This window comes from Colius striatus, chromosome 13 (genome assembly GCF_028858725.1).
Source record: "Colius striatus isolate bColStr4 chromosome 13, bColStr4.1.hap1, whole genome shotgun sequence".
Lineage (NCBI taxonomy): Eukaryota > Metazoa > Chordata > Aves > Coliiformes > Coliidae > Colius > Colius striatus.
In genome coordinates, this window is record NC_084771.1 from 2,213,913 (window position 1) to 2,230,555 (window position 16,643).

General features: G+C 51.3%; 1 protein-coding gene across 1 annotated transcript; it reads left to right on the forward strand.

Annotated features, from left to right (window-relative positions):
• The first annotated feature begins 438 nt into the window (after positions 1-438).
• On the forward strand, positions 439-16,165 carry LOC133626578 (nuclear pore glycoprotein p62-like). Its single transcript, XM_062006594.1, has 12 exons — positions 439-522; positions 2,007-2,401; positions 3,882-3,992; positions 4,426-4,554; positions 5,877-5,972; positions 7,027-7,135; positions 7,275-7,419; positions 7,814-7,863; positions 7,985-8,119; positions 8,634-8,745; positions 9,616-9,682; positions 10,106-16,165. Exons 2-12 carry the CDS (start codon positions 2,008-2,010, stop codon positions 10,183-10,185), a joined length of 1,428 nt encoding a protein of 475 aa, XP_061862578.1. The 5' UTR covers positions 439-522; position 2,007; the 3' UTR covers positions 10,186-16,165.
• Positions 16,166-16,643: the final 478 nt, after the last annotated feature.

A 16,643-nucleotide genomic window follows, 5' to 3' on the forward strand; every position in this document is an offset into this window, starting at 1 on the left:
CCGCGTCGCCACGGCAACGGGGAACCGCCGCCCCTCGCGCCTCGCCTCGACGTCACCAGCCAATCCGACCGGGCTTCCCGGGAGTGGCGGCTGGAGCGGCCAATGACTGCTGAGGGCGGGGAAAACGCGGCCGGTGGTTGGCCGGCGAGGGAGGGGGCGGTGCTTTGCTGGGCCGCGCGCGGGGCGGTTGGGTTTCCGCTTCCGGCCGGGGCTGGGCCTGGCTCCGGGGCTGGGGCTCCGTCCCGCAGCAGCCGTGAGCTTCGGCTTCGGGTCAGGCGCGGCGGGCAGCGGCTTCGGTTTGGGCACACCGAAGACGACCGGCACCACGGCCACGACGGGCTTCTCGTTCTCCACGCCCGCCGCCTCGGGGGGCTTCAGCTTCGGCAGCACGGCCCAGACGCCGGCCAGCAGCCAGCCCTTCTCCTTCAGCAAGCCGGCCGCCGCCACGCAGCCCCCCAGCTTCAGCTTCGGGACGCCGACCACGGCGACTGCGGCTCCCACAACCACCGTGTTCCCTCTGGGGTGAGGGGCGCGGGGCCGGCGGGCCCCGGGGAGGGGGTGCTGGGCGGCCCTGGGCGCTGGGGAGCACTGGCAGGGGCTGCCCAGATGGGCTGTGGAGGCTCCTTCTCTGGAGACGTTCCAACCCAGCTGGAGGAGTTCCTGTGTGCCCTGCTCTAGGTGGTGCTGCCCTGGCAGGGGGGTTGCACTGGATGAGCACTGGCAGGGGCTGCCCAGATGGGCTGTGGAGGCTCCTTCTCTGGAGACGTTCCAACCCAGCTGGAGGAGTTCCTGAGTGCCCTGCTCTAGGTGGTGCTGCCCTGGCAGGGGGGTTGCACTGGATGAGCACTGGCAGGGGCTGCCCAGATGGGCTGTGGAGGCTCCTTCTCTGGAGACGTTCCAACCCAGCTGGAGGAGTTCCTGAGTGTCCTGCTCTAGGTGGTGCTGCCCTGGCAGGGGGGTTGCACTGGATGAGCACTGGCAGGGGCTGCCCAGATGGGCTGTGGAGGCTCCTTCTCTGGAGACATTCCAACCCAGCTGGAGGAGTTCCTGTGTGCCCTGCTCTAGGTGATGCTGCTCTGGCAGGGGGGTTGCACTGGCTGAGCTTTCCAGGGGCTGCCCAGATGGGCTGTGGAGGCTCCTTCTCTGGAGACATCCCAACCCAGCTGGTTCCTGTGTGCCCTGCTCTAGGTGATGCTGCCCTGGCAGGGGGGTTGCACTGGGTGAGCTTTCCAGGCCCCTCCCAGCCCTTGAGACTCTGTGTTTCTGTGGGCGATGCCCCTGGGAAGTGCAAGTAATTATTGCAAGTAATTCTCAGGCAGCAAACCCCTTGCTCTTGTGCCCCAATTGACTGGAGCACTCTGGGAAGCATCTTTAGTGCAATGTGTTTGTGTCAGTGCTGCCTTTTTTCAGATGGGCATTGAGAATGAGCTGTTTCACATTTTGGTCTGTAATTGGGGTATGGATGCTTGCATGAAGAAATGATACAGCTTTGTGTCTCAGCATGAAACATCTTGTCCTTTGATCCAAATGTGGAGCACTCAGAATGTTTCTTCAGCCAAGTAGGACCATTTTGTCCTTGGGAGGGACTGTAAGCTTGGAAGTGATTCTTCCAACCTGCTGTTGTTGAAGCTTGCCAGATGGGAGCAGTGGGAAGGGAGCTGCAGTGGGGACTGGCACTAAGAGTTAGTTGAAAAATATAGTCTTATATAGAAGAAGTGCAAAAGGGGATGTGAGAGCTGAGAGAGTAAGCAACTTCACTTACACTGCTATAAATGTCTTCTGGTGCCTGGCTGGGTGAAGGTAATTTAAGAGGGAGTTAGTATAAAGAGACTGAAGAGGACTTCAGATGACAAGGGTTGTGGTGTAGACATTGCCAAACTTGCAACACACCCCTGACTGAGTGCATGGCCTTTGGAAGGGTGATTTCTGCTGGCAGCAAACTGTTAGAAAGCCTTGAAATTGAGTAGATATTCATCTCCAACAGATTGGCTTCTTTTCTTCTCTAGGATGAATGCACCAAAGTTAAGCTTTGGAGGCAGTGCTACAACACAAGCTACTGGAATCGCAGGGGGCTTTGCATTTGGTAGGTCTGCACCAACCAGCGTGGCCTCGAGTCAAGCAGCAGCCACTACTGGCTTTGTGTTTGGATCTGCTGGCACCACCACCAGCAGCAGCAGCAGCAGCACCACCACAGCTCAGTCTGGGACAACTGGAGGATTTACTTTTTCCAGTGGTAGCACAACTCAGGCTGGCACAAGCACCTTCAACATCGGCACCGCAGCTCCCCAAGCACCATCCACCGGGCTGACCTTTGGGACAGCAACTGCTGCCACCACTGCTGCCACCTTGGGAACTGCAACCCAGTCAGCAGCCCCCTTCAGTCTTGGGGGACAGACCCCAGGTGAGTGCCAGGGCTTCAGATAGCTGCTGTAGTCCGGAAGCCTGTCAGCACAGAGGATAGCTGGGGATGGTGTGGAGATCCACAGAGTCTCAAGGGCTGGAAGGGGCCTGGAGAGCTCACCCAGTGCAACCCCCCTGCCAGGGCAGCACCACCTAGAGCAGGGCACACAGGAACTCATCCAGCTGGGTTGGAATGTCTCCAGAGAAGGAGCCTCCACAGCCCATCTGGGCAGCCCCTGCCAGTGCTCCCTCACCTCAACAGGGAACAACTTTGTCCTTGTGTCTCTTTGGAACCTCAGTTTGTTGCCCCTTGTCCTGCCACTGGCCATCCCTGAGCACAACCTGGCTCCAGCCTCCTCACACCCACCCTTGATGCATTTGTAACCATGAATTAGATTCTTCAACCTCCAGCTGCTGCTGGTGACAAATGAAGCTGCAATTGATGGGTTTTCTGAGATGCTTGCCTGGGGTCACCTGTGATGAATGACAACTGCTGGTGAGCCTTTGGGTTTAGAGAGTGAGGCTGAAATAGTTCTGCCAATGTGTGTAGAAAGTGCTTGTTGCATTTGAAGCCCTTCTAAAGTGTTTTGGATGGGTTTGCTGATGCAGAGGGAAGGGGCTGGCAGTGATGGGGAGGAGGTGCTGCAGGATGAGCCTGGCCCACAATGCCAAAGGTCACCTCCCTGATGGCAGGAACCCGCCCCCTCCTGCAGAGCTTTTGGTCTACTTGTTGGTGACAGTGCCTGCCTTGGAGGGAAGGTCAGCAGCTCTGGGGCAGGGTGATGCTTGTCTGTGTCAGCATTATTCTTGGAAATCTTTTTTACACAATGCCTGTGTTAGCTCCAGTTCATTTCTGGGACAGTACAAGAGTACTTACCACACCAGCTCCAGAGGGAACTGCTGCAGAGAGGCCAGTGCAGGGCCACCCAGATGCTCAGGGGACTGGAGCATCTTCCTTGTGAGGAAAGGCTGCGGGCCCTGGGGCTGTTCAGGCTGGAGAAGAGGAGACTGAGGGGGCAACTCATTCATAGTTCCAAATCTCTCACTGGTGGGTGTCAGGAGCTTGGGGCAGCACTTTCCTTCTGTTGTATCCAGTGCCAGGACAAAGGGTGATGGGATGAAGCTGCAACACAAACAGTTCCATTGAAACATAAGGAGAAAGTGTTTCAGTGCTGAGGTGAGGGAGCCCTGGCCCAGGCTGCCCGGGGAGGGTGTGGAGGCTCCTGCTCTGGAGCTCTTCAAGACCCTCCTGGCCATGTTCCTGTGTGAGCTGATGTAGGCGGGAGCTGCTTTGGCAGGGGCTTGGGCTGGATGAGCTCTAAAGGTCCCTTCCAACCCCCACCATGCCGTGAGTCTATGACTGAATAACATTGTTTTTCTTATACTCCTACCCCTTCTACCTTGACTGTTGTGATCAGCAGAACCCACAGTGTCTCTGTAGTAAAACAACTGTAATTTCCATTTCCTTCTGCTTGTTGCAGGTCTAAGCTTTGGATCATTGACTTCAACAGCAGCCACTAGTGCACCCACAGCAACGCTGACTGCCAGTACCAGCCAGGGACCTACTCTGGCCTTTGGAAGCAAACCTGGAGGTAGGAAATTGTTTCAGGAAGTAATTACTTGAGACTTGGTGAATCTGCTGTCCTTCTGGGAATAGTTTTCTAAGCTGGAGTCTGGTAATGAGCTAGAAGTGCTTGTGAATTTGCAAGAGCATCAGTGATCTGTGGCAGTTCATGCAGCCATTCACCTGAGCATCCCATGCTTTTGATTGTGTTCCCTGTGCCTTGTTCTCTTCTGTAATTCTTGCTTGAGTGCAGTGGGAAGGAGCCAGGGGTTTCAGGGGTACATTGTAATAAAGATAAGCCTGAAGTAGAAAACGAGGAGGAGTAGTTTGAAGCCCTTCCATCCTCAAAAGCCTGGTGGAAATGGGCAGATGTGTGTCCCCTCCTCAGCACGCCTCATCTGAAATGGGTGAGAGCTTGCTGTGGTCTGATTGTACAAGGTAGATGCTTTTTCTGTTTGCAGTAAGATCCACAGCTGCCACAACTGCAGCCACCACCACAACCTCCATTCTTGGCACAACAGGGCCTACCCTGTTTTCATCTATAGTGAGTTCTTCAGCACCGACGTCGTCTACCGCCACAGGCCTCTCACGTAAGTCACAACATGCAGGTTTCATCTGTTAGGGGAATAAATGAGCAGCATGGTTGGTGGCAGCTGGTAGTGGTGGAGCTGTAGATGCTGGGGTAATAGAGAATTCAGAAGACCAGCTCTTCTCACTGTTTGCCACCTCCCCTCTTTGCAAACTGTCTTCAAAGGTGAGGCGTGAGAGTTTTGTTTAAGCTCAAGCACACTTTAGATTCAGAGTGGGCAAGCAACACAGGGCACTTTTAGCTGTTTTGGTGTTTCTCTGGGTAGTACCACCACAAATTAGCTTTCTAGTGGTGTTTTAGCTACTGTCTTGTTTTAGCTACTTGTCCTTGAGTCTGGTTATGTCAGTCCTTGACTCTTGCATTAAGTGTTTGCACGTCTTTACGGTGGCCTGGGATGGTAGAGATGCAGGGTGCCAAAAACAAATATTCCCACTACTATGTGCTTGCAAGTTCCCCTGCTAATAACTGGCAAGTTTCCTCTTGCAAAATGAGTTTCATGGCAGCAAGTAGTGTCAGTTTTCTGATAGCTTTAAAGGCAGTAGCCCAGGTTTGAAGACAGTCCTAACAGCTCCCTTTCTGAGTCTTCGGTGAGGTATTAACACTTCAGTTTCTTTTGATTATGGAAACTAGCTACAGCCAGTGTTGCTCTTTACCAGGGTTAATGCTACTGTTCCATACATCATGCTGTCCTACCCCTACCTCTAAGAATTTAGGCAGCTGCTCCTAAGGCCCTTCACAAGTTTTATGTTAAAGCCATGCTGATTATGTTTAGCTGATGAGCTGCTGCAATTTGTAGATGCCACGTGCAGCAGTTTAATAACTTCTGTTTTGCCTAGCACTGCAGCACTTGCATTGCTACTCTAATTCCAAAACTGACCTTAATCTTAGTGTTTAAGAATGCTTTTAAGCAAGTGGGTGTTCTCTGTTTATCAGGGTATCTGAAATTTGTTGTTAGATGCTAATAGGGGGATTGTTCCCAGGCAGCTGAGATGTGACCAGGGTGTTTCCTGTAGTATGTGCAATGGTATTGCTTTAGCTGTAGGCTTGTGCAGAGATTGCCTTTGCTGCCTGACAGTGTCCAGCACCCTTGGCTTCTCTTAGCATTTGATAGCAGTTAAATGTTAGATAATTCCAAACAGGTAAAGAGAAGCAATAGTAGCTTGGCACCAGGGTTGATAAAGTTGCCTGGAAGAATAACAATGATCCTCCTTAACACAAATACAGAGCAGACAGAGATGGGTGAGCAGGCAAGGGTAGAGCTTTTCAATGGGATGCTGTGTTTAATGGGTTATGCAAACTCTTAATATTGTCTTCTGTTTCCAGTTACTGCCCCTTCCACTGGGACAGCCAGTCTTGGATCACTTGGCTTTGGACTGAAGGTTCCTGGAACAACAGCTGGTACAACAAGCACTGCCACTAGTAAGAACTAGATGCTGCAAGTAGCTGAAGAGAAGGGAGCTCCACTAATGGGGCCACACTAATGTAGCAGTGCAGCAGTTCTAATTTCCAATGCTCTCCACATCTTTCCCTGATCCTCTTTTCCCATCTCCCCAAAGGCACAGTTACCTATGACTTCTGAGAGCCTGGCCACACACAGCAAAGGGACTGGGTTGAAGGAAGGCCCCTGGGCTTTGATGTTTAATCTGGATCAAGTCAACTAAATAGATTGACTGCCCCTGTTCTGGCCTGCCTGTGTAGTACAGAATTGCCCTGATGGATGAGGGAGAGGTGTCCAGATGGGGGAAGGGAGAGGGACTTTTAGGGAGAGAGGTTTTATGATTCAGTTACACCCCATTCATCTGTTTCTTCCATATGATGAGTTCTGAAGTGTTGGGTTTTATTAACTCTCCTTCAAAAGCAAACAAAGCAGAGATGAGTGCTGTTTGTGTTAGCCCTCGTGTGAAAACCTGCAGTGGCATCTGCTGCTGAACAATGGTTGGGTTTGGGACTGCACATCCTTTCCTGCATGGGGTTACCAGTCAGTTTTCAGCATGATGACATGGCTGCTCAGCTCTCAAGGTCTTTCTCAAGCTTGTTTCTGATGTGAGTGTGAAGAGTTCGAGCTCGGTGCCTAAAAGTGCTGTGTGAGTGGCTGACAGTAGCGTCTGATGGCTGCTCTTAGTTTTGTGAAAACCTGGAGATCCCATCTCTTGCCAAGATGCAGGAGAGGAACTGGGTTTGCTGGTAGTTGTTAGGTCTAATAGTAAAACATGAGACTGAGAGGGATGTGTGGGCAAATGTCCAGGGCTGCCAGTTCCTCACTTTACTGGAACTACTAGTTGGGTATGTACAGTGCACTGCCTTTGTGTCTAGGTGCCCTTCATTCCCTTCCTGGCAGATACGGGATTTGCTTTCTGTGTAAGGGACCTATTTGAGTTCATATTGCCCAGTGTTTGGAAGTGTGTGCTGGCCTGTTCTCCATGTGTTAGATAGCAGATGTGTCCTGTTGCTTGACTTGCATCTCTTCTTTCAGGCACTACTACTGCTTCTGGCTTTGCTTTGAATCTTAAGCCATTAACTACAACTGGTGCCATTGGAGCTGTGACTTCTGCAGCTGCCATCACCACCACCACAGCCAGCAGGTGAGTGTGTTCCAGCCAGCCCCTGCCTCTTTGGAGGAGAAGCTGTTATTAGTGATGGGATCCTGGGGGGGAAGGAGGGATCTTATCACCTTTATAGTTTGGGGTTTGATCTTTTTGCCTTTGTGGCACTTCCTCCCAGTGCCCCTCCAGTGATGACTTATGCCCAGCTGGAGAGTTTGATAAACAAGTGGAGCCTGGAACTGGAAGACCAAGAGAAACACTTCCTCCACCAAGCCACACAAGTGAACGCCTGGGATCGGACGCTGATAGAGAATGGAGAGAAGGTCAGGCAATGTCCAGAGGAACCTGATTTTGCTTGCTTACATCCTTAAAGGCCTTCAGGGTTAGAGATGCAACATCTAGTGGGACTTTCCCATCTGTATTTTACAAGCAGAATTGGATCTGTGTGCTTTTAAAAGACTCCCTTGTGTGTCTGTACTGGACTACAGGCACTGAAGCTTGGAAGTCTGTTCTGTGAGCTTACACCATGCTAACAACTTCCCTTAGGGTGGAGCTTTCAAAGCCAAACTTCCACTGTTCCATTTCTGGTCTGGAAGTCTTTATGGAACCATTTCTTGTGTCTGGTAGATGTTGGTATGGTGCTGGCTTCCTGTTCCACTGCTCTCACGAGTTCACTTTGGAGTTTTCACAATGTAATTAAGTGTCTTGTGTTTCCAGATTACTTCATTACACAGAGAAGTAGAGAAAGTGAAACTTGATCAGAAGAGGTATGAAACTATGAACACTTGATGGTATTGTTTGCTTTTTGCATGCTCCTGTGTTTGTGGTGTGGCAGATGTAGAGCTCACAGAACTTTTGAGTTGATTAGTTAATGTTTTTCCTTTTCAGACTGGATCAGGAGCTAGACTTCATTCTATCACAGCAGAAAGAGCTTGAAGACTTGTTGACCCCTCTGGAGGAGTCTGTGAAGGAACAGAGTGGGACCATCTACTTGCAGCATGCGGATGAAGAACGGGAGAGGACGTAAGGCAGGAAGCTCCTTGGAGCGTGTGATGAGCAGGCTGATGTGGTGGGGATCAGTCAGCAAGAAGCAGTGTTGGGATACATAGAATCATAGAATAGTAGGGTTGGAAGGGACCTTTAGAGATGATCCAGTCCAACCCCCCTGCAGAAGCAGGTCAACCTAGATCAGGTCACAGGAACATGTCCAGACGGGTCTTGAAGACCTCCAAGGAAGGAGCCTCCACAACCAGGCTCTGGGCAGCCTGTTCCACTGCTCTGTGCAGTATTGATCCATCAGTGGCCTTTGTCAAATATGTAATCCTGTTTTATGCATGGCAACTTAGATTTTATGCATTAGAAACAGGGGAGTGGTGACTGGAAACCCTCGAGTGGGCATGAAGAGCTCTTTAGATGTTGGGTCTAACTGACTGTCTGGGAAATGGTCTCAGAAAACTGGTGATTATTTAGCTGGTGTGACTGGGAGTGGGTTTGCTGAAGTACAATATTCTGCCCTTTGTTCCCACATGTTGTGCAGCTTTAAACTGGCGGAAAATATCGATGCTCAGTTGAAGCGGATGGCACAAGACCTGAAGGACATCACTGAGCACCTGAACACATCCCGAGGCCCAGCAGACACCAGCGACCCGGTAAACACCACCTTTCCTTGTTTGTTGGTTGGAGACAGAGGATATTGAAACAGTTCTAACTCTTCCATTTGTCTGAATGGAATGCATGGTGAATGCTGCTTGTAGCTTTAACCTTGGAGGAGTAGTTTGTCCCTGAGTTGGATCTCTTCTGGGTAAAACTACTCTGACACAATCCAGGCTGACTCACCTACTTGCTCTGCACTCCTCTTAAGAGTTTTCAAGGTCTTTCATTCTGGTGTGAACTCTGGTTATTTGCTTGTCTAATTTTACCCTGGATTACAACTTGTTTTAGAGGCCTGTCTCAATGTTGATGTGGTTACCTCCTCCACTGCCTGCATCTTTCTGGGGCAAACCTAAATCTTGTTCAGGGTGCCATCTGTAGCAGCTGATCCTTTTTCCTCACACTGCTTTTGTATCCTCATGAAAACAAGATCTGAATTACCAGCTCTTTCTGATATGTATTAAATGGATCTCAATATTCCTTGAGGGTTTACTGAGAAGCTCTTTTTCAGACACAATTTCCCTTCAGTGTTGCAGACTTGATTCTGGTTTTTTCCCCATTCCTTTTTGCTTTTGCCACCTCAAGCCCAAGATGATTAATGTGGTGATGGTTCCTATGTCTGAATTGGAATTAGCCTAAAGCCACAGGTGTGTGCTCTAAGCCAGTCTGTTTTCTTGATGGTAAAGAGAAGCAAAGCAACACAGTTGCTGCACACTTCCCTGGGAAGGTGGCTGCTCAGTGAGTGGAGCTGTACATATGAGAGATCTGATTGCATCACATTCCAAAGGCAGGGACAGGCAGGCTGGCTTTTACTGCTTTTAGATTTTATGTAGTGTAACAAAGGACTTGTACCTTCTCTTTCTCTTCAGCTTCAGCAGATCTGTAAAATCTTGAATGCTCACATGGATTCACTGCAGTGGATTGACCAGAACTCAGGTGAGTGTCATCCTGCAGCTCTTGGGGAATGTAAATAGAAGGTAGCATGTGTTTCAAGTGGGTTTGGAATGTGAAGGAGTTTCTGAAGATCCCTGAGGAGTCTTCTCCTCACCTCCAATGACACTGTCCTTTCTGTGCTCAAAATCTCTTGATGTGCATTAAAGGCCTCTGCTGAGAAGTAATTCCTGGCAACTGCTACTGTTTCACAAAAAGCACTGCTTGCAGTGCCTCAGTGCAGAGCAGAGGACTGAAAAGCCCTGTGCTGTGTTTTCTCAAGCTAAGGGTGAATATTTCAGCTTCTAAAATGTTTGTGAGTAGGAAAATTGGTGAGGGATGTGTGTGTGTGTGGTGAGTGTTCTCTGCTTCCCCCTCCTTCAGCAAGCCCCCTCCAGGCCAGCCTGAGCAGCAGGCATTTATCTGCAGGTGTGGAAATGGCACAGAAGTCGTGGGAGATGAAATGCAAAGCAGGAGATGCACTCAACAGTGAAAACTCGATGGTGTAGTTACTGTTGTTTCTTGTCCTGGATTCACCCTTTACTAGTATACCCCGGTACCATACCCAATCAAGAAAGGAAGTTTTCGGAAGGGAGCGCCTCCTTGTGAGGGATTCGGGAATTGTGCACGGGTTTGGTGTGATGTTTGCCGCCACAGGGGGGCATGGCAGAACAAAGCAGGACAAAGCAGGGCTCCTCTCACCAGCACGGCATCCCTCTGCCTGCCTGCAGTGCTGTGAAAGTGCCCGCTCCCAGTACACTTCTAGAGCGAAAGCGGGCATCCTGCTGTGTTCAAATAGGAGTGTTGGCTTAGGGCAGGGACTGAAACATATGTGTGAACTTTCCCACATTCCAAACCTGCCTTCACTGGGAAATCTGCTGCAGCTCCTGTGGCAGCAGAATTCTGACTTTACAGAACTTGTGTGCAAATAGCAACCTGCTTCCTTTAGATTTCCCTAGAAGGGAGACCCATTTTTTCCACCCATTCAGTACCAAAGAAGCTGCCTTATCAGTTAACAGTGATTCATTGTGTTTGCTGGGAAATGTACAACTAAAGGAAGAGTTGAGCTGTGGTTCACCTTCAAACAAGAAGGAAGCAATATGGCTAAGAAATTGCAAGGTTTTAAAAGAGGTTAATGCATCTGCCTGCTTCTGTGGGGTTCTTGGAGAGGAGCTTCTGTTGCTGTGTGCACTTAGTGGAAAAATGATACCATGTTGGGGTAAGCCTTCACACAGCCTGGGAAGGAAACATTCCTTAACTTGTTTTTTGTCTTAGGAAACCAAATCAAAACCCCACAAAACTAGAACTAGGACATCTGTGCTGTAGGTGATATTACCAGGTTTGTCTCCTGTGGAACACCTCCAGGACTGTTTCCCAACAGCCAGTTTCTGGGCACACTCATATTCACAGAGTCTCAAGGGCTGGAGGGGGGCTGCAGAGTTCATCCAGTGCAACCCCCCCAGCCAGAGCAGCAGCACCTAGAGTAGGGCACACAGGAACCAGCTGGGTTGGAATGTCTCCAGAGAAAGAGCTTCCACAGCCCATCTGGGCAGCCCCTGCCAGCGCTGTCTCACCTCAACAGGGAACAACTTTGTCCTTGAAAAGTGACAAACTGAAATGTGTTGCTTCATCTCTTACTGCCATATTCTGGGTTTGGCATGCTGCACAACATAAACCCCAGCCTGGACTGGCTGTCTCCAAGCCCCAGGCTGTAACATCATGCTGTGGCCCTGTTGGAGAGCCTCTGATAAGCTTTCACAGAATGAAATTAGAAATTGCCTTAGCTTGTGCCCAGGATGTTTTGTACCTTGCCATGACTGGTGCATTTAAACTTGCTGATCAGTCAGTGTCTTCTGTGTATCCAAAGCAGAGATGTGCAAATAACAGCTGATCTGTGTTGTGACTGCTAGTGCTCTGCAGCCTTTCTGTGCACTCACACCATCCTCCTTTTTGCTGGATATGCAGTGTACAGCTTGTTATGGCTGTGTGACACCTTGCCAGAAAATGTCTGTATACTTCTCACTGCCAGTCAGTGGGGTCTCAACCAGCTTCAGAATTGGGCACAGAGGAACCTGCTGAGGTTCACCAAGGGCAAGGGCAGAGTCCTGCAGCTGGGGAGGAACAACCCCCTGCACCAGGCCAGGCTGGGGATGACCTGCTGGAGAGCAGCTCCAGGAGACAGACCTGGGAGTGCTGGGTGATAAGAAACTGCCCATGAGCAGCAACGTGGCCTCGTGGGCAAGAAGCCAATGGCAGCCTGGGGGCATCCAGCAGAGTGTGGGCAGCAGGGCCAGGGAGCTTCTGCTCCCTCTCTGCTCTGCCACATGTGCTGAGGCCTCAGCTGGAGTCCTGTGCCCAGTTGTGGGCTCCCCAGCTGCAGAGGGACAGGGAACTGCTGCAGAGAGGCCAGTGCAGGGCCACCCAGATGCTCAGGGGACTGGAGCACCTTCCTTCTGAGGAAAGGCTGCGGGCCCTGGGGCCGTTCAGGCTGGAGAAGAGGAGACTGAGGGGGGATCTTGTTAACATTTATAAATATCTCAAGGGTGGGTGTCAGGAGGTTGGGACATCCCTTTGTTCTGTAGTAGCTAGTAACAGGACAAGGGGTGATGGGATGAAGCTGGAACAGAAAAAGTTCCATTTAAACATAAGAAAAAACTATTTCCCTGTTGAGGTGAGGGAGCCCTGGCCCAGGCTGTCCAGAGGGGTTGTGGAGGCTCCTTCCTTGGAGGTCTTTGAGACCCACCTGGACATGTTCCTGTGTGACCTGACCTAGGTGAACCTTCTTCTGCAAGGGGGTTGGACTAGATGATCTCTAAAGGTCCCTTCCAACCCTACCATTCTATGATTCTATGACTCTCTAACCCCAGGGCAGTGTGTGTCTGCACTTGAGCCCATGAAAGACCCCAGCAGCTCTATTTGGCAAAGCTGAATGTCTAATACTACTTACATCACTAATCAAGCCTTCTAATGTCATTGAGGTTTGGTTACTTTGTTTGCTAAGCCAGCATCCTAATTTGCATAGCTGAGTTAATGAAGCAGATACTCCTACACCTGGAGCAAATATACTAGTTGCTATTATTGCTGAGGGAGACCAAAGGTAACATGGTCATCACATTTGCCAGTAAATGCATGCACAAATTGTTTTGGATGATGGTGTTTCCAAATCATTGTGTGATCAGGCATCAAGACCGTCAGTTGTCCCAAACTGCGTGGTCCCCCCTGTGATCTCGAGGCTATTCCAGGCCATGCCTGGTCCCCACAGATCAGAAGCATTCCCTTTGGTAACTGCATAGGCACAAGACTAGGCCTGGATCTTTTTGGTGCAGTATAATTGCACCAAGATGTCGTGTTCTTATACATGCCCAGGATGGGATCCACATTCTGTCCCAAATGTTTTGGTATTGCTGGTAAAATTAAACATAACACAAAAATCCATCTTTATAGATCCCAATAATTCTAACTCCTGTGGCTCTGTTGTCATTATTGGCAACCATGAAATGATCAAACCCCAGCTGTCAACTTTGCCATTACCCCTAACTAAGGGATTTGTTTTTAATGCCTTTGGTACAGGCCATTGTGCCACATCTGATGGAACTCCCACCAAACAGGTAGAAAAAGGATTATCTGGAGTGGCCATTGATAAACATATTGTAGACTGATTGATTGCTTTGGCCAGTGTAACCCACATGTTGTGCTTGGGTTGTTGAAATTGCCTAAAACCATTTAGCACAATCATTTGAAACATCAACAGTGTGACAAAATCCATTTTTTTTTTACTCCTGATCAAAAACAATCCTTCACCAATGAGTCTAAAACACAAACCACCTTTTAGCTTCTCAATGTCAAATGTTCTGTTCTTCCAAGTTCCATTCCTGACACCTAAACCACCTTAGAAAGTTTCCACTGTCAGAAAACCACTGTTCATCATCACATTTACAGCAAAATGCACGGCATCACGGCCAACAGTTTTTACACTCGTTGAGGCAAGGGACTGAGGATGGAAAGGACGAGCCCAGCGGTCCGTGAGGGCCGGGGCCGGCGGCGTCAGCGTGGTGTGTGGGGGGGGGCTCCGGAGACACCGACCGGGCGCGGGAAGCGGCTGCGCGGCGGCGGCTGCGGATGGAAGGGGCGGAGGGAGTCTGGCTCACTCCGTGCCGGGCCCGGCGCCGGCGGCACAGTCGCTGTTACTCTCTCCTGTGTTTTCTTTGTCTCCCCTTGCGTGCCCGATGGTGCCCAGTCTGACATGGGGTCGTGCTCCCCCCTTCTCCTCTGATCATCCTGCACACCCCAATCAGCGACAGCACCGGGCTGTGTTTCAGGGGTACGGGCCGCACCGGGCTGTGTTTCAGCGGTACGGGCCGCACCAGGCTGTGTTTCAGCGGTACGGGCCGCACCGGGCTGTGTTTCAGCGGTACGGGCCGCACCGGGCTGTGTTTCACAGGTACAGACCAGACAAATGGGTCAGTTTTAAGTCCACCCCCCGCTTTTCTAACAAGCGATGTAAAAGTGAGAGTGCTGCCTCCTTATCCATGTTGCCGGCTCCTCGTCTCACCGCAAGCTGTAGTCACTCCCCCGGGTACAGCAACCTCCGCTTGGGATCCGGCAGGCTTCCTCCTCCGACGACTGCCTCTGCCTCCGGGTTTTCAAGTCTCAGCTCCCCGCAGGCCGGCTCTTTACCCAGTAAAACCCAGTGAGAGTCCCTGTTCGGGCGCCATTTGCCGTGAAGTTTTTGGCTCTTGGCCTAAAAAAAACAGCTCGTGGCCTAAAAAACCAGCTCGAAGCCTGAAAAAGAAAAACAGCTCCAAGCCTACTTCATGCGGCGATCAACCCAGGGTCCGATTCTCAGCTGGGTGGGAAGAAATCAATCCTACTCAGTGTGAGTGATAGCAGAAATCTTCTTCCCTTTATTGAGAGCAGGCTCTAACTTACATACACAGCAGCTTCAAAGCTAGCTCAGCAACAGCAGCTGGTAGGTTACATTTTCATGTTCATCCTGCTTGCAGTTCCTGTGATAAGCAAGCCTCCCTTCCTGTCTTGTTTTTCCCCAAAGTTGTTAACCACCTTTAGCCGAAAACAGTCCGACCTTGAGGGAACAGAAAGCGGCCTGCTGTCTACGTGACAGCAACTGCTTTAACCATGGCTCTGACTCTGGTCTTGATTGTGCATCAAATCCATATAACTAGAGCCCAGGATGCTTTGCCCCAACGGGCCCAGCATTATACCCAGGGATCCATGTCTGTGCTCCCTCAAGTTTTTCTCCACAAGCATGGACGCTCAGCCCTGCCTGCTCCCTCTCCCAGTGCAGGCCCTGGCAGAGCCCACAGCAGGGCTGCCTGCAGTCACTCACATGGGGCCTGGGCACGGCAGGGAGCTCTTGGGCTCAAAAAACTGTCCTTCAGAAGCTCCCAGCTCTGCTCACCTCCTTTGTCCCTCAGGGCAGTTTCCCAGGGGATCTCATCCACTCTCTTAAAGTTCAGGGTCCTGACTCTACCTGGCAAATTTACCGAGGGAGCATCAATCCCCTCATCCAGATCATTGAGAAGGGTGTTAAACAGAACAGGGCCCAGCACTGAGCCCTGAGGAACACACTGGTGACCAGCCAACAACTGGGTTTTGGAGGAGAGGAGCCTGAGGGGTGAGCTCAGGAATGGTTCCAGATGCATCAAGGGTGGGTGTGAGGAGGCTGGAGCCAGGCTGTGCTCAGGGATGGCCAGTGACAGGACAAGGGGCAACAAGCTGGAACTGAAGAGGTTCCAGAGCAACACAAGGACAAAGTTGTTCCTTGTTGAGGTGTGGGAGCACTGGCAGGGGCTACCCAGATGGGCTGTGGAGGCTCCTTCTCTGGAGACATTCCAACCCAGCTGGAGGAGTTCCTGAGTGCCCTGCTCTAGGTCGTGCTGCCCTGGCAGGGGGTTTCCCCAGTGAGAGCTGGACAGGCTGCGAGTTGGGCACAGAGGAACCTGCTGAGGGTCACCAAGGGCAGGGGCAGAGTCCTGCAGCTGGGGAGGAACAACCCCCTGCACCAGGCCAGTCTGGGGGTGACCTGCTGGAGAGCAGCTCCAGGAGACAGACCTGGCAGTGCTGGCTGATAAGAAGCTGCCCATGAGCAGCAACGTGGCCTCGTGGGCAAGAAGCCAATGGCAGCCTGGGGGCATCCAGCAGAGTGTGGGCAGCAGGGCCAGGGAGCTTCTGCTCCCCCTCTGCTCTGCCACAGCTGCTGAGGCCTCAGCTGGAGTCCTGTGGGAAAGTGACTGAGTTTGATGTTTTGTGGTCAGGGTTTGACATGACAGCCGTTTCTGGGAAGGGGGAAGGGGCTGTAAAGATGGCTCCTGTAAGAAGTCGCTGGAAACCCTGCCCAGCTCTGAGCCAGCCCCACTGCTGGGGCTGAGCCAATGAGCCGCCTCCACCATCACTTTTGGAGAAGCTGGAAAATGACGGTTCTTCCTGTTTCTTCCTCCTCCTGTCCCTCCTTCTTCTCTGTCTGCTGGCGATGCAAGGAGTGGGAAGAGTGAGAGAAACAACCACGCGGACTCCAAGGTCAGTGAGGAAAGAGAGGAGGTGTGAAGAATCCACGCCAGAGATGTTCCCCAAGGACTGTGTCCCGTGGTTGTCATTTTCTCATCATCCTGCTCCCTTTTTGCTTTTGTTCCGTTCTGTTTCATGTTGGTAGCATAATAAACTTTCCTCCTTTCCTCTCTCAGTCGAGCACTGGAGCCTGTTTTGCCGGGAACCGTAACGGGCAGCCAGCCCTCCCTGCCCTTGTCTCCATCCACAACAACCTTGCTTCTCTTCCTCCTCCCTTTTCTCTGGGGCCTCTGCCATCCTGACGAGGGTGGGGGTGGATGGGGGCACCGAGTGAGAGGCTGTCGTGGTGCCTCTGTGCTGGCTGGGCCAAACCACGACACCTATGTACTTTGTATTAAAAACCCCAACCAAGTGCTTCCCGCCTTTGTGTGGAGGACAAGAG